The sequence below is a fragment of the Clinocottus analis genome, unplaced genomic scaffold (assembly GCF_023055335.1).
Source record: "Clinocottus analis isolate CAN_PGR_092001 unplaced genomic scaffold, fCliAna1.0.p SCAF_6, whole genome shotgun sequence".
In the NCBI taxonomy this organism is placed as follows: Eukaryota; Metazoa; Chordata; class Actinopteri; order Perciformes; family Cottidae; genus Clinocottus; species Clinocottus analis.
The window spans coordinates 11430454-11455232 of NW_027176218.1; the positions used below are offsets into that span (position 1 = coordinate 11430454).

The 24779-nt window shown below is 40.1% G+C and overlaps 1 protein-coding gene across 5 annotated transcripts in view; it reads left to right on the top strand.

Moving 5' to 3' along the window:
* sema3ab (sema domain, immunoglobulin domain (Ig), short basic domain, secreted, (semaphorin) 3Ab) overlaps positions 1 to 24553 on the top strand; it is a 58184-nt gene extending 33631 nt beyond the window's left edge. For 2 of the 5 annotated variants that reach the window (XM_068603181.1, XM_068603180.1), the window contains exons 2-18: positions 499 to 853; positions 9001 to 9161; positions 9584 to 9646; positions 12221 to 12340; positions 13268 to 13358; positions 14152 to 14271; positions 14922 to 15064; positions 16887 to 17001; positions 17117 to 17186; positions 17296 to 17440; positions 17556 to 17775; positions 18008 to 18099; positions 18193 to 18234; positions 18817 to 18974; positions 20277 to 20344; positions 21177 to 21322; positions 21660 to 24553. In XM_068603181.1, coding sequence (XP_068459282.1) covers positions 736 to 853; positions 9001 to 9161; positions 9584 to 9646; positions 12221 to 12340; positions 13268 to 13358; positions 14152 to 14271; positions 14922 to 15064; positions 16887 to 17001; positions 17117 to 17186; positions 17296 to 17440; positions 17556 to 17775; positions 18008 to 18099; positions 18193 to 18234; positions 18817 to 18974; positions 20277 to 20344; positions 21177 to 21322; positions 21660 to 22193 — 2406 coding nt within the window. In that variant the 5' untranslated portion in view covers positions 499 to 735 and the 3' untranslated portion in view covers positions 22194 to 24553. Of the gene's footprint in view, positions 1 to 90; positions 854 to 9000; positions 9162 to 9583; positions 9647 to 12220; positions 12341 to 13267; positions 13359 to 14151; positions 14272 to 14921; positions 15065 to 16886; positions 17002 to 17116; positions 17187 to 17295; positions 17441 to 17555; positions 17776 to 18007; positions 18100 to 18192; positions 18235 to 18816; positions 18975 to 20276; positions 20345 to 21176; positions 21323 to 21659 lie in introns of those variants that run through there. The other 3 variants (XM_068603182.1, XM_068603179.1, XM_068603183.1) reach the window with 3 other exon arrangements.
* Positions 24554 to 24779: the final 226 nt, after the last annotated feature.

Here is a 24779-nt window from a genome sequence, read left to right on the forward strand (position 1 = left end):
CTCTCTCTCTCTCTCTCTCTCTCTCTCTATGACTATGCTGTCTGCCTCAGCTGTTCTCAGTTGCACTGTGTGCCTTGCGCTGTAGGGACAGGGCAGAGCTGTGCTGAGTGGCGCTAAACTAGTCCAGAGCAGTGTTGAGTGGAGAGAGAAGTAGACAGAAATCAGTGTGAATAGGGGGAGAGAGAGTCAGTGCAGATTGTGCTTACGAAGCAAACTGGATTGACAGCTGAAACAAACTGGACCTGTTTTTCTGTCTTGAGCAAAAGGTAGAGACTCAGTGATAATGTGGATGGCTGTTTAGAAAGAGCTGTTCTCCGGTCAGGTACCAGGACAGAAAACTATGGCAGTCGTACCCAGCTCCTCTCACTATTTCTCATATTTAGTATTGTGAAGATCTCTTCTTTGTGCTTGGTTTGGTTCAGTTTACCTTGGACTTGCTGGTGTGGGAGACTAACTTGCAAGTGACATTAACGCATAACCCACAACTCTGCTTTGCAGGTTCTGTCTCCACTGAAGTTGGACTCTAATTTTGGCTTTTGACCCCTGGAACAGGAAAGGGTTTTTGATTTGGCAGGGGACGAGACCTGCTGAGAACCAGTCTGGACTGACCCACCGGTATTTGTTCATAATCGCTGGACAACAGGAACATTTCTTTTAGCACACACCGGATCTGAGACTGACCGCACTGGAGGCGTATATTTAAAGGATCTCTCTGGCTGCTATTGCCCCAGGAACATGGGCTCACTCTGGGGCAGCATTATGCTGCTGTGTGGGTTGGTTCTGCTCAGGACAGAAGCCAGCGGAGCCCAACAGACCAAGAGCAACGTCCCACGGCTAAAACTCTCGTATAAAGGTGAGTTCCTTGCATTTGTGCATTCTGTCACAAATTGTAAATCTCTACACGTTTCAGCTCTTCACTTTTGGTTTGAATTAGAGTCTATGTCTATGTTCTAATGCCTTGATTGTTGAACATGTAGATTTAAAAGCTCTAATCACATGTGGTGTGCTGATGAAGTAACTAGAAACACTCGTCTATAGAAGTTGTAGCAACTTTGAGATCCTGAGGTAGAGGAAAAGTCTGATTATCTGTAAAAAAAAATATATATATATACAAGCAAAGAAAACTGAGATGAAACATGTAGAGCTTTATGGCTTATCAGATGTGTGTGTCTTGTGTAATGCAATGTTGCATATCTGTTTTGTTTTTTTATTAGGAATTTTGTTAGATAGTTACAATCCATTTTTGAACATGTAATCTGTTTTATATGTGGTAGATCATGTTCCCATTTTATGTTCAGTATATCAAATATTATAAAATAATTCCAACATGTTTTTTTCATAAAAACCAGGCAGTGAACCAGTAAACTGGTTCAGTAAATCAATCAGCTTGGAATAATACATAGGAATTAATGGGGATAATTCACAACGTGCAACTTTGTGTAAAAATGAGATCAGTTAAGTGATATTTAGGAAAGAAACTTGATTTGCCTAATGTATCTCAACTAAATTGTTTACAACATTAGTCTCTCCCTGATACACTCTCTCTTCCTGTCTCTGTCACTATATTTTGATGAACTGCTGTTATCAGTTTTGCAATGAAAAGTGGTGCCAGACATGGACTCCCTGGCATTGAACATCATTCATCCCTCTCTCCCTTTTTTTTTTGTTTGTCAGTATTTTGTGCCGTTCTCTTCCGCATGGTAATTATGCTCAGGATGAATGGTCTAGGTCTGTTTCAGCAGATGGCTTTCCCAAAGAGAAATGATTTTTGCTCAGCACTGGGAGATCCATAATTATACAGACGAGCATGCGCACATACACACATAAATACATGGCCATCTGTAGTTAGCTAATGATACCTGTGAGCAAATCAGTCACTTAAAACAACATGCTGTCAGTTTGGAGGAACACGCCCATGCAGTGATATCTCGATTAGAAGGAAGGCCTTCAGGTAGCAGCCTGGCAAGCTTGGTTATTTTGGCTGTCGTTTCCACATTCAATATTTCCATTAGAAATCGTCCGTATTTCGGCTGGAGGGAGAAATATTTGGCACCATATCTGGCTGAGGAGGTCCAGCCACATGATTGCGAACAAGTATAATCTTCATGCCTGAACGTAGTTTAAGTATTATTCACATCATACTTTAGGATTTTATCAAACATTATCCATTGTAGGTCCCATTAGGCAAGTGACATGGGATTATTGCATTTATGAATCATTGATATCATCATATACATTATTTATTACCCATGTGACAGGTGAAGCAGACTCAGATTTACTCATGGAGAAGAGGGAATCATATGACACGCTGTGGTGAATTACAGAGCAGCGCCTGCTTAGACAGCCTGAGAAGTCGTCCAGTCTTGAGCAGGGAGTATCTGATCAATGACACATGGGACGGTGAGGTGAAGGAACTCTCACCCCTACAAGTCACTGGGATTACTGGGAAAATCTCTTGTGTGTCCAAATGAAGGCGTGTGGGTGCAGACATCCACACATTTGATGAACACAACAGGAAAGTGTTTATCTCGATGGCGTGAACCTAAGCAGCAGCCTGATCCCCCACAGTATGAGCCCCTCAATGAAAACTGTTAGACTCTCTGAAACACACACACACACACACACACACACACACACACACACACACACACACACACGCACACACACACACACACACACACACACTTTCCCGTTGAACCGCAGGAGATTCCAACACATCTTTGAAAGCGAGGGCTGAGGGGCAGAAGGGCAGTGGAGTAGGGGGAAAGATCACAATGGTACCCCATGGCTACCTAAACAAGAGCTAAGGTCCAACTGTATCAACAACTAAGTGACCGGGTGATGATGAGATCGTGGGAGGCCGTGGATTTACAGTGCACCCCAGCACCATTAATTAAGTAATATCTTACCGTTTTGACATGAATTGATATGAGATTGATTGAGTGAATGCTCAAGGAGTAAACAGCGATCCATATGGCTTTGCAAGTTTATGGGGCACAAGAAGTAGAGCAGATGTAGTTTGCTGTCCAGAGAAGGGAAGGGGAACTTTACTTTAGATGCAAGTGTGTGTACTGCCAAAAGTACTCCTTCTCTTCTCTTCTCCTTCACTTTGACCTGTCCTCCCCTTTTTTGATCAGAGCCAACAACTTGCACACGCACACACACACACACACACACACACACACACACACACACACACACACACACACACACACACACACACTCAAAGCATCACAATTCTTACTTTTGAATACCAAGGAAGAAAAGGGGCAAGAAAATTGAAACTACAGCAGTAACCCTTTTACAAAATTCCTCATCGTAGTCGTCAGACATTCAGCTGTTTTTGTTTTTGTGTTATTTTTGTTTTCATTGTGGTGCAAATGGACTTTTAATCAGAGTTGGAGAATGGAGAACTTCTCTTAAAGACCTTTAATCCATAAGCACGTTAAGAATCTTCGGAGTGGAGTTGGGTTTCTCGGGGTGTGTACAGTATAAACTCCATGGGAAGGTATCCTATACACTAAGGGAGCTGGGGGTTTGGAGGCTTTCTTAGGTTCTGAATAGTCTGTTCCCAACTGCAGGCATGTTCTGGATTTGTTTGGCAGTGTTCAGTTTTTATTTAATTTGTTGCTTCAGGCACTCTAATAGGAATCGTTGTAGTGATTTCACTTAGTCGTCATTTGTACCAGCTGCAAAGTAAGATACGTCTGCATCAGTGACATGAGGTTCATATCTAGTGATGCACTGACTCTTTCAGGGTTAGATTTACAAATATAATAACTCAATAGAGGAGCTTAAATCACCATTCAATTGGCAGTTTGTACATTAACTATTGTTGTTGTTGTTTTTCATATTTCATGTCATAATTCTTTGCACACTCATAGGTAAGGTACATATCATATCCCACCAATGTATAGAGGCTCAGAGAAAGATTGCATTTCCTCTGGACCCTCTGTGTGCTTTTCTTTTGCAATCGCTATTCCACAATTTCTACTAATTCAATACAAATAAAAATAGACTCTATAGCTTACTGTTACTTGTAAATTAAGTCCATTTATCTATCTTTCTGTTCAATGACATCCATTAATATATTTCAAAAGTCGAAGAAGAGCAACAGCATGGCACCGCGGGCCTCCCCTTTGCTTTTTCACCGCGGTTTTATGTCAATCAGCAAGACTAAATATGTTCTAGACATACGTGAAATAGACTATACCTATTTGATGGAAACAAAGGACGTATAATAAAAGTGTCTACAAATATGAAAGCAAAATGCATGCGCTCAACCCAGTTTGTGAGTGATTGCACAATCTGTGCTGAGGGACAGCTCGTAGAATGGTAATAAACATTTTGACTCCAGTGAAGGGCCATATCATATACATGACATCATTGAAGTATTGCCCAGCCATCGATAACAGAAAAAGAGGCGGCTGTAGCTCAGCCGGTAGAGCCAGTTGTCCTTACGCAACATGGCTGACGGTTCAATCCTTGGCTCCTACCGTGCATGGCAAAGTGTCCTTGGGACACGCTGTGCCTGAAGTTGTTCCCCGAGCACTTCAGAGCAGCGCAGTGCTCCTAGATGCTTAGAATGGGTTAAATGTAGAGGTCATATTTCATGTATATATGTTATGAGTCCAATAAAGTTTACGTTTACGTGTGTCACTCAAAAATGTTATTGCAAATTATCATCTAAAGCAATCACCTAATCCCAAACCAAGCAATATGTGAGAGTTGAGGTTGAGAGGGTGTTTGCCTGCATTTCTGCTTGACGCTGAACAAATTACTTGACTGTTGAAGCTTAGTGGTGTTTTCCCTCAGGCGTGGATGAATCAGTGACTGTATACACTTAAAGTGACACAGTGATACGTTGTGCTTTGTCAGTGTGCAATCATACACTAAGCCATACGAAGTCAGTGAAGCTGCTGAACCAAAGCCAAATGTCAGTGTTCCCATATACAGTGCGGCCACACGTGGGTAATTGTTAAAACGTGTTTCTGTTTTTTCTGAGGAAGCACTTAAATATCACTCTCTCCGGTCTTCAGTTGAGGGAGAGAAAGAGAGAGAAATAGAGAGAAAGACAGAGAATGTAGGGTAAAAGAGTTTATTTTTATCAGTCTCACATGGGACTGTTGATTCTTTGCGTCCATTCCTTCTGCCCACTCATCGCTCTCTCCCTTTCTCTCTCTGTCTCTTTCACTTTCCCTTTTTTCCTCTTCCTCTTCGTCTCTCTGTCCCAACTCACAAATTCACCATAACATAATATAGGACTTGGCAAAGTATTTTTTATTAAAATAAATGGAGGGAGGAAAAGAACGCAAAGGAGAAAGGGTGGGACCAAACAGGAAAATTCTTAATTAACAGCCCTACCTCAACAGTTACAGGCCAAAAGAGAAAATTCATGAAACATGGCAGGGCAACAGCTGACACCTGTTACAGGCCACACATTTGCCTTTCCACCTGTCTTTATGTCTATCTTTCTGCCAGTGTCTTTGTCTATATCTCTTTTAATTCAGCCAATATGTAGCACAACATGAGAGACTTATGATTATTATTACTTTAATACAGAGCTTCTTGAAACCATTTTTCAGAAAAAACGTTTCAAAGTTGTTGGATAAATGGGAGAAAACCAAGTGTTGCTTTACCCGTGCACGTGGTGTTAACCCATCGTATATTTAACCAGAGGGCAAACCAGTTCAGACATGTATAGGCTACTGCCTCCGGCGTGGCTTGGAAACATCCTGTTTCTTTCCAATAACACACATCAGAGCATGCTCCATAAACACACACATCCACACACAATACCCATAGAGTATCTGTCTCTGGATGAATAGCTTTTAATAACTTAGCAGTGGTCTCTGTTGAATGGTCTGTTGCCATGGACACAACTCCCATAGACAATTTTCACAAACCAGAGAAGTGTGTGTGTGTGTGTGTGTGTGTGTGTGTGTGTGTGTGTGTGTGTGTGTGTGTGTGTGTGTGTGTGTGTGTGTGTGTGTGTGTGTGTGGTGGGTGGATGTGGTGATGCTGTTCTCCATTCTCTCATACAGGGATGTGGTTTTAGGAAAAGTGAAGTGCAGTCATCACGTCTGTACAGTTTCCCTTCAGCTCCTTGACACCTTGCTGTCTATATAACAAGTGTATACATATTGACTTTAGACAAACAAATTAAAAACAAATTACACACAACACATTATGCATTTGTGTTTGGGTGTATATATTTATCTTGTGGGATGTCAGGCACTAAATGTGCTACAATAGGCACAGCTATAAGTATGTCCTAGTTCAACGAGCACAAGGGAAACTATTGCATGTGAAGGATGTCTTCTCTCTGTCTTCGACTTCCTCTCCCAAACACAAACGCAGCGAGAGGGTCAGAGGTAGAAGGCGAGTGTTATTGTTCTGTCAGTGAAGGGCTTACACTGATGATTGATCACCGAGGTTATACGCAGCATACATATGGGACACAGCATGGAATGTACTAAGCAATACTTTTACTGCAACTTCTTATGACATTGAGCTTCTGTCTATTCTTAAACAGTGGCTGTGGTATGTGCAACCCAATTATCTCTTGAGAGAATGTAACTAATATTCCAAGAAAATCCCCTCAATAAAATTCAAATAGAGCAATTTAGTGTGATATTGTCTGTGATTTATATTATTATATTTATACTTTACATGTGTGGAAACATTTATTGGATCATAAAATAAAGTGTGACATGTGTTAATAACCAGTTTCTGGGTTTGGAACAAGTCTCATGATTTATCTTAATGCCTACGGACGAGATCTGTTCTTTATGACTTAATACTTTTCAGTCCTACTGGACTTATAAATCAGGTTTAGATGTCAAGTTTTCCAGCTGGCTAACACGGTGTCATGAGTTTATACTTAAATTTATCCTTGGAATCTGCACAGGAAACCAACTAAATCACCAAAACAATAGAGCCAAAGTTAACCCATTGTATACTCCCATCCTGTGTGTACAGTTGTGTTCATGTGAGCTTCCATGTGAACGCGACATTCACATGAATGTATGTTTGTGTGTGTGTGTGTGTGTGTGTGTGTGTGTGTGTGTGTGTGTGTATATATATCTATATCTATATGTCTATATCTATATCTATATCTATATATATATATATATATATATATATATATATATATATATATATAGATCTATAGATCTATAGATATATATATATATATATAGAGAGAGAGAGAGAGAGAGAGAGAGAGAGAGAGAGAGAGAGAGAGAGAGAGAGAGAGAGAGAGATAGATATATAGATGTATATATATAGAGAGAGAGAGAGATAGATGTAGATATATAGATATAGATATATGCATGTATGTCAGGGAAGTGTTTGTTTTTGTCACATGAAAACAAGGATGTTTTTATTTTTAACCAAAATGTTCTCTATTTGTTTATTTGTCTCCAACAGCTGTTTATCCTCAACTATTAACACATTTCCTTTTTTCAAATACCTTTTCTTTTCTTCATTTATGTTATCGCCTTTTTATTTTAACAGATGAATTGTAAATAGTGAATAATGAATGTCAAATGTCACCGTTGTTGTCTAATTACTCTTATCATTTAGTTTTGTTTTAACTGTTCTTGTTTATCTAGTACAAGAGACAAGAAGCACACAGATGTATCTAAAATTCATTAAAATGCATTTAGATATTTTTACTTTCTCAGAATACAACTGGTAAAGTCTTGTCGGGCATTTTCCAAGATCCATGTTTTAAATTGTTACTAAAATATGAGAGTTTATGAATGAGTAAAAGCAGATGCCCCCTCTTTTCCAATGTTCTTTTCTCGTGCAGCTTCTCACTCTCTCGGGCTCTGACACACTTCAGAGAGGGGGGCATTCTCCTTGCTAAAACATTCATGAACGTATTTGCTATTTACTCCCAAGAAAGAGTGCAAGAGAAAGAGAGCATCAACAGAACCAGTTCGCCTCTGCTCCATAACTCTCCACTCTTTTGTATGAGTGGTCAATGGGAGGGCAACTTAGTGTGGTCAGACTTTGTGGGTGAGAACAAAATGCGAGGACAGAGCATGAATGTGTGTGTGTGTGTGTGTGTGTGTGTGTGTGTGTGTGTGTGTGTGTGTGTGTGTGTGTGTGTACGTGTGCACATGTTACACAAAAGGTGTTTTAATGCCATAGTCATAATGCCACCTTTAGAGGTCGTTACGGTAATGAGATCCTCATTGTCTATTTGTGACAGGTTTGGCTTTCCGCTGTGAAAGCGAATGTTCCTTCGTTGCCAGACTTGGCAAACCGTCGCATTACACTGCAAAACGTGAGCCGTAGCCCATGGTAACGTGTCCGGAGAGCTCATGTGGTTTATCGTCGTCCTGCAGTTTGGACTACGAAATATTAGCAGATTTATAGAACATTATATATTCCTCCCTGTTTTCCACTGCCAGTGTAACAAGTTCTGCTTGGCTGCCGTGGTCAAGGTCACTTCCCCATGTAGACAGTTTGATCATTGGCTACCAATGCTGGCATCACCTGCCCTGTCCAATTTGGCTTGGCAGTGGTTCCTCACTATCTGTCAGTTGCATTGCTTTGCCAAGCTTTACAATTTATAGTCCTGAGATTATTTTGTAAAAGGAATGGAAGCTACAATATTTACGCAAAAATAAAAAAAAAGCTTTGATAAAATGAAGAAAAACAGTCGATTAGGGACAGGCCAAAACAACCAAATGTGACCTTTTCTTTTACTTATTCAGTGCTTGTGGAACGTTACAACGGAGCAGACAGACTAGTGAATAGAGAGGTGAACCTGTGGTCACAGACATTCAAAGTGGTTGGAAATGTTGAAAGCTTTCTAAAACCAAGGCTGTGTCTTTCAGACACCCGTGGAAATTTAATAAAATAATTCAAATAAATATTGACCTGGTTGGTTTTCTTCCTTTTATGCTGCCCACAGTTGCTGGGATTTTCACAAAGTGATTATCATATTATGCTGATCATCACTTTTTCTTCCATTTTTCTTTGCAGACATGCTGGAGTCCAACAACCTTGTGACGTTTGAAGGCCTCGCCAACAGTTCAGCTTACCACACCTTCCTGTTGGACGAGGAGAAAGGAAGACTTATTGTGGGAGCCAAGGACCACATCTTCTCTTTCAACCTCCTCAATATCAGCAGAGACTACGCACAGGTACAACCATTGTTTTATGGTTTGGTGGCTTCACCCATTTATTAATTCATCATGACTTTCGGTTTGTTTTTGTTTCTGACCAACTTAATCTGCCTTGACTGTACGTCTCCAACCAGAGTGCCAGTCACGGGCTCAGGTATCTCGGGACTTTCTCTTCTGTTTCTACAGAAAAGAGCCTCCTGAATATTTCAGACCAGGGCTGTCGCACACGATCACACGCTGTGCCAGGCCTGTTAGCTGCTCTCTGCACACCTGGATTAATAATGGAGTAAACTGAAACAAAGTGGATAACAAATCGCATTGTGACCCCTTCAACCCGCATGCACACAAGCAGTGTAGCTGTATCCACTGACCTTGTTAAATTTATTTGAGGATGGGCTGATTCTTCTCTAACATGCACAGGAACTGTGTTTGTGTTGCAGATCCCTTGGCTGGCTTCTCCCACCAGAAGGGATGAATGCAAGTGGGCAGGAAAAGATCTCTCGGTAAGAGCTAAAACTATCCATCCTGCAAGTAGGTTTCAGCCTTTTGCCCCTCTCCCTCCCACAGATGTTTTGAAAAGGAATTTGTTCTCTTGAGCTATGAAAGAATGGATCTCTGCAGGTCTGGGAGAAAACCTCACTGAAAGATGCACTGCGAGGACGTGGCATGTGTGCTCCAGATACATTACTGTTTAATCTTAAAGAATATGAGATTATTCTTTATCTTTCACCTTGTTTATTCCAACTGTGTTGACATATTCAATCACATGGACAACTCACCGCCTTCTGTAGCTCCCTATAGTTCTGATTATAATCCCAGAGCCAAGACTGAGACCACCATTTGACCTTAATCACAAGCCGCTGGGCTCTACATTTAATAGAGTCAAGCCTGGGAAATTGCTGTGCTTTCCACCAGATCTACTGGACCTATTAGAAATTTAGTCTTCAATCTCAGTCAGTTTAAATAATAAAGTTAAACCTTTCCTTAAGATACTTAATAGAGAGCATTACTCTTATCCTGTGCTCCACAGGATAAGAGTACTATTACTGCTCCACAGTAATATATTTGAGAACAAAACACGAACACACTTAATAAAGTGGGATTTCAAAAAATGTAGTGTATTTATTTTTTTAGCCTAAGAATCTTTAAATAATTCGATGAGCTTCGAAGATTGAGGATCTGAAATAAAAGAAAAAAGGCTGCTGTGCTATTAGGCATTTTCAGATTCCTTACCTCACTCAACCTTTGCATAACAAGCCAAGCATCACAACTCCCTGTGGCCGAGTCCAGTTTTAAAGCATCCTGTATGGTGTGGTGAAACTCTGTGTAAACACACTGAGAGGTTGTCTCTGCTCCCTTCAAGCTGTGTTATGCATTATATTTTCAATACAGCCTCAGGCAATATGCTGGAATCTAAAATCATGTCAAAGCTGTGTGTGCCTCCGTTGGCTTCCTGGGCATTGGCCAAGCTCTCCTGCCCTTCTGTGTGGCTGATTTCAAGCGCCATGAACTCCTTTGTGTGTTTTCTGTAAACATTGTGGCGTGGATGAATAAGGCGCCCCGAGGACTGGTCTTTCTGTTAGTTAAGGGAGAGCGAGAATTAAAGGGTGCTGGAGAGAGATGGAGAGTGAGTCTGCTGATGTCCCCTGATGTACTAAACACTTCAGGAGATAAAGCTGAGAGGAAAGAAATAGATTGATGGGTGTGAAAGGTGTGACCCACGAGAAAAAAAAAAAGAAAGCTGCAGCTATTGAAAGTCAATGCCAAATGTGAAAATATCTTAACTTAGCAGAATAAAAAACATTTTCTGTCCAAGTTTAATATTCATATTTTGTGCTTCCTGCTGTATATCAGGTTTTACGTATTGTACTTAGTTCTTCAGAGTTTCAACCAAATGTCAAATTAAACACAACATGTGACTTTGTTTCAAGGTACAACATGTTGGACACACCTGTATGGTTTGAGTCCTCTATGGTTTGAGTCTGCATCATCTTTCTTAATATCCAAAAGGATGAGGGTTATAAATGTGCAATGAGGTCATGCAGTTCCTTACAGTAGTGTTTCATTGCTTGGAACAATCATGTCCATTACTCAGATACACCCGCGCACGCAGGCATTTAAATCAAGGCAAAGACAGCTGCTTTAGATGACAACAAAAGCTTACGCAAGCAGAGGCTGCTCTGTGCTGATGACCTCAAGCCAGATGAACTTAGTCATGCATAATTTGTGGCACTATTTTCTTTTTCCTTTTGAATATGTGATGACACATTCAGTTTTATTTGAGGTCAGTTCTCCTCAGCCACGTGCTAACAGACCACGAGGAAATATGCCATTTGGCAATGTAGCGATGCATCCAACAAATACAGATGCCTGTTGTGATAATTATGCCTATGTTCTTAAAATGATTATGAAACAAAGAAACAAACAAAGTCACAAGAGTCCAATAAAATGTAGAACCAACACCATCATGTATTCTCCATTGGCAAAATGACAGTAAGGCAATGCAGGCGTGCATTACAGAGATTGGTAAACAGCAGGATTATTGTGGTTTTCTTTAGTCGACTGTCTCTTTTGTTATTCTACGGTCTAATTTCCTCCTGTATGGATTTCATAATTATTCCATGGAAAATTAAAAAGGATGTGCAGAAAATCTCTGAGGTCAGCAGTGAAAGATGTTACTGAGTTTAAAGAGAAACACAGAGTATGTGTGTGTAGATGAAGTGAAACAACGATAGTCATGGATAAAAAAAGCTTAGTCTGATCATAATATTATTTCAGAAATATTTCTCAGCACAGTTTATAAAGGTCATTGTTCAGAGAATTACAGTAGATTACAGTAAGCTTTGCTCTCTGTTTTTTCTCTATAAATGTGACCTGTGCTCTAAGTGAGTTCTGACCTCTTTATTTCTCCAGCTGTTTCACCACTTACTTACTGACACAAATGTCAGTTGCTATCACAACTAGCTTTTGGACAACCATGGCACCAAAGACTGTCACAACTGTGAATTGAAAATAGCTTTCTGTCAAAGGTCCATTACCCATCCTATCTAATCTGTTATCTGTCTTTGATCCGTCAGAGGGAGTGCTCAAACTTCATTAAGGTGTTGCAGACGTTCAACCAGACGCATCTCTATGTGTGCGGGACAGGAGCCTTCCACCCAGTTTGTTCCTATCTGGAGGTCGGCAAGAAACCAGAGGTACACATTTAGTTTTCTTTACTGCCTCCACGAGCTGTCAAACTGAAATGCATCTTGGCAATATGAAAGTTTTACTAAGTTTCATATCATGGTAAAATGGATGTATTTAAAGTTGTGATGAACTATGTGTAGTTGGGTGTGATTGCATTCACTGATGATTTGCTAAGCACATAAAAATGGTTTTATTCACTGGAATTAGATGGAAAATTACATACAGGGTTTTATAGTCTGCAGGATTTATAAGTCATCACTTCCATCATTTGGAAATGCTTTGTGTGTGTATGTGTGGCTTTTCTTTTCAGTCGGAGCTAAGGAAATTGCTTTCTTCTCCTCTAAATGTCACTGAGTCTGACTTATGTGTGTTTCATATTCATTAGACGGCTATTTATGAACAATTAGAGGCAAACATTTCAGAGAAAAGCAATTTACTGTTTATAGATCATAACCTAGAAATGTACATGTAATTCACCTGATGGATAGTCTGAGTGTCGAGGTCGCCTAGTCATAGAGAGTAATGAGATTTATTGTTTTAATTCTCAATCCTTTCTTGGAGTATATAACAGTATGTAACAGGGGAAATGTAATTTTAAACTGTGCCAGTCTCATACAATTCCTTAGATTTACTTATTTGTTTTCAACATATTAAAATATAATTTAAAAAAAAATGTCTTTTGACACATTTTTCTGTAATTTACTATGAAACCTTTTGGACTAAAAGTATGACCACATCCTGTCGTGTTGGATTCAGTTTCATAAAATACTGTAATGTTCTCTCATCCTGGATGTCACAGCAAATGGGTTCCCTAGAGAAATATCCAGACATACTGAAGGAACTCTTTCTTCCTTTATATAATGTGCCTACAATGTGAGCCCCTGCATTTTAACATGTATTACAACTCCTGTAACTTTCTGTACCTCCATGTCCAGGACAGTGTGTTCAAACTGGAGCCTTATATAGAAAACGGCAGAGGAAAGAGTCCCTACGATCCAAAGTTACTCACTGCCTCCATGCTAATTGGTGAGTTTAAGACCGGATACGCTGAGCTGTTCTTCTGAGTGTTGGATCAAGGTCATATAAAAACGTGGGAGTCCTGAAAACACCCTCTGCCTCACTCTTTCATCTCTGAAGATATATTGGGTTTTGAAGTTAACGTGAATAACCGTACAGGCATTCCTGTCATTCATTACCAGTGAATCAGCTCTGTGGTTTGTAGTTACACACTGGGAACCCCATCATTGGCAGAACTGCAAACTCTATTTCAATCTCAATATACCTCCTTTAAATGCTGGGCGTGCATGGCAGATGACGCTTTACTGAGTTTTCTTTGTACTGAATTCACATTTGTTTGCAAATAAAGCAGAATAATGTGAGCATGTCTTTCCTCTTTACCCCCAATTATTGCCAGTCACATTGTGTTATATCACACCGTTTAACCTAGCAGATGGCCATTTTCCAGCCCATCACCCTTCATCTCCTCTCCCCTTTCTCTCCCCACATACCACCATTATTATGTACTCCCCCTGTCTTACACCTCTGTCCTGTCCCTCCTCATGTGTCTCTCCATCCATTCATCTTTCCCCTGCCTCCCTTCTACGCCTGCCGACTGTGTTAATGTCAATTTCACACTCCCGATGTTTATCACGTCCGTCACTGTCTGTATTTTCTCAGTATAACTCCATGTCTACCTGGACTCCTCAGCCCCTGAACGATCCTCAGACGTATACACCTGGATCACAGGGGAGAAATTCCCTCACACTGTTTTCTCATCTGGTGGTATTAAACTAACACACTTAATTCCTCTTACATTTAGACGGAGAACTGTATGCTGGGACCTCAGCTGACTTCATGGGGCGGGATTTTGCAATTTTTCGCACTCTTGGAAAGCATCACCCGATCAGGACGGAGCAGCATGACTCCCGATGGCTAAATGGTGAGAGAGAAGAGAGAAATCACTGTTAACTTTCATATGGTCATGAACAGTTACAAATATGCAGTAATTTTTGGGTTTTAACCTTTTAAGCCCCATTGTCCCCTAACCTCCTCGAGCCTGTTTTTAAATGTGTCATCCTGAAAATCATAAATGACACTTGGTAATGGCAAGACTGATGCTATCACATTGGATTATATTTTTCTGTTGATATCAAAACATATTTTATCCAAGCATTATTGTCCTCACAAATACGTTTTAGTATTTTGTTATAATCCTACCTTTTCTACATGGCTCAAAACATTGCAGTCTTCTAACAAAAACAAAGTGCAACAAGCCAATTACTCAAGTGTTGGCTTCTCTCCTTTGGCTGCAGGCGGAGTTTAGAATTTAATATAACACTTATGTTATTACCTAAGCGGCTCTACACGCTGAAGCTCTTGAGTAACTAGTAAATGAAGGCTTACCAATAATGTGCTGTCCTTATTGCTCTTGTGTTTACTATCCTGCCTGTTTGATATTTAATACTAAATGCTTTTATTGTGAGGCACTTTTGAAAAAAATGACCAAATAAATAAATACAGAGAAAACCTAATAATTTAATTACTTACTTTGATTTTATTCATCTCAAACATGTGTCCTTCTTGTTGCAGATCCTAGGTTTGTGGGCGTTTATCTTATTCCAGAGAGCGACAACCCAGAAGATGACAAAATCTACCTGCTCTTCAAAGAGAATGCCATGGACGGGGAGCACGCCGGGAAGGCCACACACGCTCGCATCGGGCAGCTCTGCAAAGTACGCACACACACATTAACATACAGCGACTTGCTCATTCAAGCACACACTCACACAAGCTGGCTCTCACAAAGACAAAAATCTGACAAAGACACACACACACGCTCGCACCGACATAATGTGAAATAGCTTCTGTATCTGAAAAAACACTTGACGGGTGTCTGAGTGGCTTTCATAATGACAGATTTCAGGGGCTGTTATCTGTGATTATTTTTAGCCTGGAGAAGAGTGGGCTTTGTTGTGTGTGGTTCAATTAGCCCTTCAAGACAGAAACCTGAGAGAAATGTTAAATGTCACCAGAACCTGAGAGGCAAAGATGCTGTCAATGGCAGCACTGTTATCCAAATGTCAGGCGTTGGCACTGATTGGGTCTGCTACATCCTTTAGCTCCGGGGGGTGGTTATGTTAAATCACTGGCCTTGTATCAGCTTTCGCAGTCCAAATCCTACTCTTACTCATAAAGCAGGAATCCACAAGGCTGACTGCGGATCAGCGAGTAATGTCTAGCCTCAACTTTCTATTTAGCTGCATATTGTGTCTCTGTCATAATCTCCCATTACCCAGTCTGTCAGGAATCTGCTTTGCTCGACGAAAGACAAGCCATCCATTTTGCAAGCTGTGGTATATTAATTATGGTGAATGCATATTTGGACACACATATTGTCATAAATCAACACAAACTGGGATATGTTTTTACAAGCCAAACTTTATGCTTCTGTGTTTGTGTGCTCTGCTCTGGAAAACAAACACTATACTGTGAGGCGCACACACACATATTAATAGGCTGTGTGCTGGGACACAGAGTACTTTAGAGACGCATCTAAAAATCCATTTTTTATCATGGGAAAGTCATGGGATGTTTGTTTGATTGACAGGCCTCTTAAGTAAGAGAAAGTGAATCCTGCACAAATGTTCAACGAGGATGTAGTTCACCCAACACCTAATCTGCTTTAGATTCATTGATGCACCTTGACATCCACACATTTTACAAGTTTAATGCATTACTACTTTAACCGAACTTTGAAGGGCTTTTTTTTTGCAGTTTTCCAAATCTGTTTTGTAAATGACAAAACAGTATCTACACTATGTTCTAAAATGAGTAAGAGGGAGAAAATGAGACCAACCATTGCATAGGGTAGGCAGTTCTCATGCTCCATATGCAGCCAGCAAGGGAACAGCGCACCTCATTTAACCAGAGGGTAATGAAGCATATTCTCAGCTCAGCAGGATGAAAGTATGAAATAGTGCTATACAAGTCCTCTATCACCCTTATTTTCTAATTGTACAGACATTTAGTTGCATATGAATACAAAAACTTGAACATGTTTCCACATTAGTACACTAAAGGAGGAAAGCAAAAAAAAACAGCAATTGTGTCACGGGATGGAGGAAGTAAGGACCCAAACGCCACCAATTGAATCAATAATATTTAATTCCAACAAAAACTAGGAAAGGATTCTAAAGAACAAATTAGATTATGACAGAACAAAAAGCAGGACCAGGCCCACAAAAGCTCACGCGCACAGTACGAACTGACAAGGAGACAGGAGACAAATGGGGTTTAAATACTAGAGGAGGTAACGAGCAACAGGTGGACACAATGAGGGCAGCACAGGTGCAGGGAATACACAATCAGGACCCAGGTAGACAGACAATCATAGAGAATCACTCGGGCAGGAAGTGCAGAGACACAGAGGACACAAAACTACTAAACAAAACAGGAAACAGAAAACTCAAATCATGACAAATTGTCTCAATATTTCTATGAGTTCCAAATAAATGTATTTCCCTGCTGAGCTTGTGCATGTGATCTGGCCAACAGAATGACCTGGGAGGCCACAGGAGTCTGGTAAATAAGTGGACCACCTTCTTGAAGGCGCGACTTATTTGCTCTGTGCCCGGCAGTAATGGAATAGACACACACTTTGATGAACTACGTGAGTGATTGTTCCCGCGCCTTCAAATGTGTTTCGCAATACTTTTCCTGAAGAGTAAATGCTATCTTGTGGTGAATGTGTCTGTAATATAGAGTTTCCTCTCTTCGGCTTTCAGAGGATGTTTTTCTTATGAGCACAAAGGATCCCAAGAGTCCGATCATCTATGCAGTATTCACGACTTCCAGGTACTGTGTCTGACATGGAAATATTTTTGGCTGTAATCACTGATTGACCCGTGTTTTCAGCAAGAATCTGATTTTTCCTTAACTGACTAATTGTGTTTTGCACCATCAGCAACATCTTCAAAGGTTCAGCTGTTTGTATGTACAGCATGACAGACATCAGGAGGGTGTTCCTAGGTCCTTACGCACATAGAGATGGACCTAACTATCAGTGGGTGCCTTTCCAGGGACGTGTTCCCTACCCGCGGCCCGGCACAGTAAGTACAGTACACTAAGAACCGGGATGCCAGTGTGTTATGACCTGAGCTCGACAGTTTCTAATTCATGTCCTACATCTTAATTCTTCTCACAGTTTTCTTTTTTTCTCAACAGTGCCCAAGCAAGACGTTTGGAGGGTTTGATACAACCAAGGACCTTCCTGACGAAGTTGTAACCTTTGCCAGAAGTCACCCAGCCATGTTCAACCCAGTATACCCCATTAACAATCGACCAATCATAGTCAAAACAGATGTGGACTACCAGTTCACCCAGATAGTGGTGGACAAAGTAGAAGCAGAAGACGGGCAGTACGACGTCATGTTCATAGGAACAGGTATAAATTCAAAAACAGAGTATACATTTGACCTTCTATTCCCCACTATTCTATGTTTTATTCATGTACTATATTATATTATATGTTTTATATCTCATCTAATATTATATCTCATATCCAAAACAGTATTATACCGTGCCATAATATGGCATAAAAATGCCATATTATCCTAATATGTTACTAATGCAGTACATTCTTCATTGTAATATATTGTGCTTTCTTTGTTTGATAGACATGGGCACGATATTGAAAGTGGTATCCATCCCCAGAGGCTCCTGGCATGACCTGGAGGAAGTCCTATTGGAGGAAATGACTGTCTTCAGAGTAGGTTATTTTCCTAAAGGTTAAAGAATGATCGTAGAAACAACGGGTGATGTCTAATCAATCTACTCTATTGTCATGTTGTGTTCATTGTAGGAGCCAACAGCCATTACATCGATGGAACTTTCAACAAAACAGGTATTGATTGACGTTGTTATTTTCTGTAAAATAAAAGTATCGCGGCACTGTAACCGAGAGGAGATCTGCTCTGAAAATAATATTACTTCATTAAATGAGCTCAGCGAAGGCTGGATATAAGCCTCCTGGACTGCATTTGGGAGACACATTTGGAGATATGATACATAATGAAAAAATGTTTTTTTCTGTGTCTGAAAACCTTGTCTCATAGTCAGTTAGAGCTTCTCCCCATAGGAGACACACCTTGCTGCTTGGCTGAAGTAGAGAACAAAGACACGCTTGTTTTTAACACTTGTCGCACAACAATCTCAATTGTTGGCTTTTCAACAGCAGTTAGCTCATCAACTTAAATTACAGGGAGAGACTAAACGAGACAGCTAATTGACAGATGGGTTGGTGCATCTGCAGCAATACGGTCTGTCCACATTCCTGACTTGTATTTTCACTGAGCAAACACACAAGCTGAGCCAAACAGACGTATTACTCAAAGCACACCAGTAATCACGACATAAAACCTAAATTGAAGCTTTGAAGACATTAACTATTGTACATTTAAAGTCCCTTTCTCTTTTACTCTCACAGCAACAACTGTATCTGGGCTCAGACATCGGTGTGTCCCAGATGCCTTTGCATCGGTGTGAAGTTTATGGAAAGGCTTGTGCTGAGTGCTGCCTGGCAAGGGACCCTTACTGTGCATGGGATGGCACCGAGTGCTCCAGATACTTTCCCATGGCTAAGAGGTACTGAATGCATACTTCTACATTCGTGTCATGTTGACAACCTGCCATTGTTTTTTACGAGCTGCCTGACACCTTGTACACAACAACAGAGCTTCAAATCATTAAGCAATTGTTGTTTTTTTTGCCACAAACGTAATATGATACTTCCAAATGATCACATTCTCAAACATATCGCAAGTAGCACTGTTGGGATTTGCTTTTTATATGAAAAGAATAACATCAACATTTGCATTTTCCACTTAATTAGATCAACCTGCTTTAAATATTATTTTTGTTTAACAATATATATATATATATATATATATATATATATATATATATATATATATATATATATATATATATATATATATATATATATATAAAACCAAAGTACAACTAGATTACATATAAGTCTTTTCACATAGGATTGAGGACATAAGATAACTCCTTATGTCCTCAATCAATCCTCAGTCAGGCTGTGATTCAGGGCTGGTGCTAGGCTACACTTCTAGTGCAGGCTTTGTATGTTTGCCAAAACACCCTAAAGGTAGTGGGTCGTGTTTCTACCAGAGAGCCAGAAATATAACCTTCCTCATGTGTTTACCGTAAATGAGACCCAATGTCAGGGATGTCTGGAGGCTGTCTGGGTAAACCGGTGGTGAGGTTGGTGGTAGGGGTTTGGTGGTAGTATTCTTATAGTAGTGAAATGATCTAGATGTGTTCATGTATGTGTGCTCTTGTGCTCATGTGTGCAGCCTCCCACTCATAGCTCCATGGGGCTTATTGATTTGAATGCTAGCTGCAGAGTATCCTTTTATCGCTGCTAGTTGAACTCCAGAGTCAAACGCAAACTCTTATCGCCAATTAACAACACACAAACGCTGGGTCAGGACAATGGGAAGCAGAGAGGAGGATTTTTCAGTTTGTTTTTGTGTTTCCACAGTTTCTTATTCTTGGGGTTATGTTTTACACTTTACTTAAAACTCTCTCTCTTTTGCATCCGCAACCCAGAAGAATGACAGGCTGAAATGATTGAGTAGATTTGAATTCCTCCATCATACACACCCTATAATTAAAGCTTTTCGACGATACTATGGGCTGCCTGCTGTTAGTTTATTTATTTGTGTTGGCCTCCACTATTGCTGCACATTGAAACCACATTCAAACACACACCTACACACAAACTACCTGCATACACACACACACACACACACACACACACACACACACACACACACACACACACACACACACATCACATCACATGGACGCCGTTGTGTCTGCTGACTCATGGATGTGTTTATATTTGTGTTTCTGCAGGAGAACAAGGAGGCAAGATATCAGGAATGGAGACCCACTCACACAATGCTCAGATCTGCAACACCATGGTACATCATTGAAAAGATTATTGAAAAGATGCATTTAACAAACTGTTCAAGGCAATGTGTAATAACAATGTTTTTATGTTGGGCTTATACTGGCATAATACTCAAAATTTCTCTATGTGGAGCTTTTGTTTTAAGAATTAATGTCTTCTTTGAACATGAAAATTGTCCCAAAGTGGCTGCTGTCCTTCCCTGATCAAAACACAAGAGAAGCCAGTTGAATGTGTGTGTTTTAAGTATGTCTGGTGGTGTGAAGATTAGAGTTGGCCCATGTGTGTAGCTTCTAATTAACATGGTCAGGATTCCACCAAGCCTCCTCCCTGTCGCCAAGCCCTCACTCTCCTGCCCTGTTATTGGTCTGAGTCCAATACAGACACAGCACTCTATGAGGCAATTACAGACACATTGTGTTTTGATAAAATGAGGGAATAACAATATTTTCCAAATCTCACTGGAGTCTGCATTTTAACATTTCCATCAGGATTTAGGAAATCAGTGTTAAGAACAGTACCCTGACTGAATGGCATGGCACCTACTTGACTGTGTTGAACCCCTTTTCCTCTAGCGAATGCCTCTCTGATGGGAGCATCCTGCACATCATTGAGTGTGGAATACTAAACACCAGGCTCCTATCTCAGGCACAATGTGTTTTACATTTCATTCAGAGAAAAAATTAAAAAATGAGAAATACAGAAAGTAATTGATAATCAGAAAAACTGATGTTAGAGCATAAGAGTCAGCCATTATACCAACTGCTAAACCTGCAACAAACTGCAACAATCATATACTTTACTGCTACAAACTTGGTAACGAACATATTCTGATTTCTATCCAGACGAACTTAGTGGGCAGACGACTCTCCTGGATAAAACTGTGTATGGTGTGGAGAACAGCAGCACCTTTCTTGAGTGCAGTCCCAAATCTCAGAGAGCCTTGACGTATTGGCAGTATCAGCGCTCTACTGAAGACCGCAAACAAGAGGTAGGAATTAACACAAACTAACTTAATAATTGTGTTAAGATACTCTAATACAATCTGACTATTGATAAACACAGCAAGTACTTCATGATTAATATATTTTTAGATAATGCAGTATCATATTTGAAAATATTTGCAGCCATAGTTGATTCAAACACATTTTTTTGTAATCAAAACAACCAACAGGGTATCATGAAATATAATTGTTTTCACATTGAGATCTAATGTGTTTAATAAGTGTTCCTTTAATTTCTTGAGCAGTGTATTATATTTTGTATATCCTTTCCTATTTGTATCGCTCTGTTCTTCACTCTGTCACTGCCACTCTATCATTTTGTAGATCAAATCAGAAGAACGTTTCGTCCGCACAGACCAGGGCTTACTGATTCGCACACTCAACAAGAAGGATTCTGGGATCTATCTGTGCCAGGCGGTGGAGCACGGCTTCATGCAGATGCTTCTGAAGGTGACCTTGGAGGTCATTGACACCGAACGCTTGGAGGACCTGCTACATCAGGATGAGGCTGCCGCAGCCATTGTCCCCGCCCAGGATCTCTCCCCACCTCAAGAAACCCCGAATCAAAAGCTGTGGTACAGAGACTTCCTGTCTTTGGTCAATCACCCAACTCTGAACAGTGTGGATGAGTTCTGTGAGCAGGTATGGAAAAGGGAGAGAAAGCACAGGAGGCAGAAAGCTCACCTGGTGCAGCAAGTACAAACACACCAGCAGCACCAACAGCAGCAGAAGGTTGTGAACCCTCGCACTCACGTGCATGCTCAAGGGCTGGCAGCCAAATGGAAACACCTGCAGGACAGGCAGAAGGGACGCAACCGCAGGACCCACGAACTAGAGAGGGCCCCTCGCAGTGTCTGACCTATAACCCTTGACTTTTGACACTCAAATCACAAACTTGTTCTGTAACCCTGATTAACCTACCCACCTTTCTCCTTCATACTGAGATACAGACATATTCCACAAAGACTGGATAGAAAGGATCAACTGGTAAATGGTAATACTATCCTGATCAGCCGGCTGGTGTGTTCTGTGCGTGGGCAGCGATGTTTACAGTACGACAGTACAGAGGACTGCAGGAAACGGGATGTTGTATCACACCAGACCCTTTGAGCATATTATCTCAGCTGGCCTCTGTGGCCTGAACACTGCAGAAAAAAGCAGTGTCAAGCAGCACAAGGACTGGATACACATACCACCCTACCAACATGACTGATTCCACGTTGAGAGGTCAATGGCATTGTCTCATGGCATGCTAGTAAGTTGTCTATCAGTGTGAAACTAAGTACCTAAAAATAACTGATAATTTCTTTTTTTACTTCACAAATATGAGTAGGTGTGATTTTGAAAGGAAAACCGTCTTGATGGTAAATGGACTTGCAGTGGAATTCCAAGCACAAACTAAGTGGAGCTCATGGAAAAGCACAATTTGTGATATTTGGTGATTTTTTTGGTATTATAGGTGGTTGAATCAGTCAACACAAGAAAGAACAATGTCCAAGCACTGCAAGAAAGTAGGAGCGACGCTCACCATTTGACAACAAATACAACTATGTAGCTAAGATGTGTAAATACTGTAATATGGTGTCTCATCTGACTAAAGGGAATGGCTTGCAGTTGTCTTGTTGTTTGATGTTGTTCCCCAGATAAACATGTATTTAAGAAAAAGTCTGGAAACAAAGATTTTGTACAAGTCAGTGTGTCTACGTCCTAGATAAGCTTCCCAAACAAAGTCAGGTTTTATTATTTTGCATCATATCAATGCATGAAATGTCATACTTTTTCATGTTCATTTGATTTGTATACACTCTGTTTCCACTATATGTGTATTTATTGATATACAATGATGTACATTGTGAGAATATCTTTCGATGTGCAGGCTTTTTCTCCTTGGTTTGATTAATCTGATTTCCAGGACCAATCTCTTAAAATAAGTGTGTTATGAAAAATACTGTAGTAAGACTGGAATATATTTATCATTATTGGTCAATATTACATGCATTACATACCAAATGCACTGAGCAATAACCCAGTATCAATAATATTTTTCTTCCACATTTAATTCCTCATAATCATAGTCTTCACAGTCAGCGCAGTGCAACGACTTTATTCCACTGCATGTAACATAAAAACTCTAGTTTTAGATTGTAACAATCCTTTATTACAATGCACACACAAAAACACAAACCTGGAATGTAGCTGTGAACATTATGTAAATATAAATACTATAGTGTATGTTTGACAAGTATGACACTGTGTATTAGTGCATGTGAATACTATTTGTTCCTGTTTTGCTATAGCAATGATATTCTAGTGTGGTGTTGTCACCGTTAGTCTGTTGTTGGCTTATTCAGTACACAATATTAAGTATTTCAAAGATGTACATACTATTTCTGTTAGAACTCTCAACTGTATAATTGATCATTCCTGAGGTAGGTAGTCATAAAAAATAGATTGAAACATGATCTAACTGTGGATTTAAACGTTCACAGACCTGTTAACAATAATGAACAACAATGCCAGTTGAGCATTGCAAAACATCAGTTTGTCAGATAAGTGTTTGCAAACCTCATCGGCTTTTGGAAGCCATAACGGCGGAAGATGAGAAACAGCTGGAGCCGCCCCTGAGAAAACAAGTTTAAGCTAACAAGGCAAACTCAACGCCAGAGTTTTGGAGCTTTTGGTAGAGATGAGCATATGATAAGATCATCATTATGAAGAGAAAAATAAAGGGTGCCTCACGGCATGGGTCCTGGACATAGAGTGAAAGTGAGGAAATGAAGTGTTGCTGCTGCTGCTGCTGCTTTTTGGCATGATGATGACGATGATGATGATGATGATGGTGGTGATGTATTCTACTGATCTAATAAATGTCTCTTCATGAAGTGTTGGTTTCATTAAATCTATTTTAATGTGATTTCTCCTGCTGTTCATGGGATGTGGTTAGTGAAAGTAAGAGTGTTCTGTTGCGTAGATGATCAGATTATATTCTGGACTTGCTGTATTCGTTACCATTTTAAGGAGACACATTTTTTTAGAAACGTATTCTTAATATTTGGATCCTTAATGCTGTCAAGTAAAGTATACTGACATTCAAAAATGGTCTAATTCATTATTAAGTTAGAGAAAGTCTTTAACAAGGTATAACAGTGGTAAGAGGAGAATATCCATCAGCTTCTTAGACAATATAGTGCATTGGAAGGTGATGCTGTTTACGATGGTGGGCCTCAGACAGTAGAATAATTACTGCAAGTTATTGTTAAGACTGTGATGTGTGATACGATGTAAATAAAACATGAAGTCCAATTCAATCCCCCACTGGAACTTGGCTATTGTATTTACACAACGACAGGAGTTAGTGGTGTAAGATACAGAATAACTTTAGTTTTCAGTGTCTGTGACTGGAGCAGAACCTATAAAAGATATACTGTTTTACTACTGCCATCT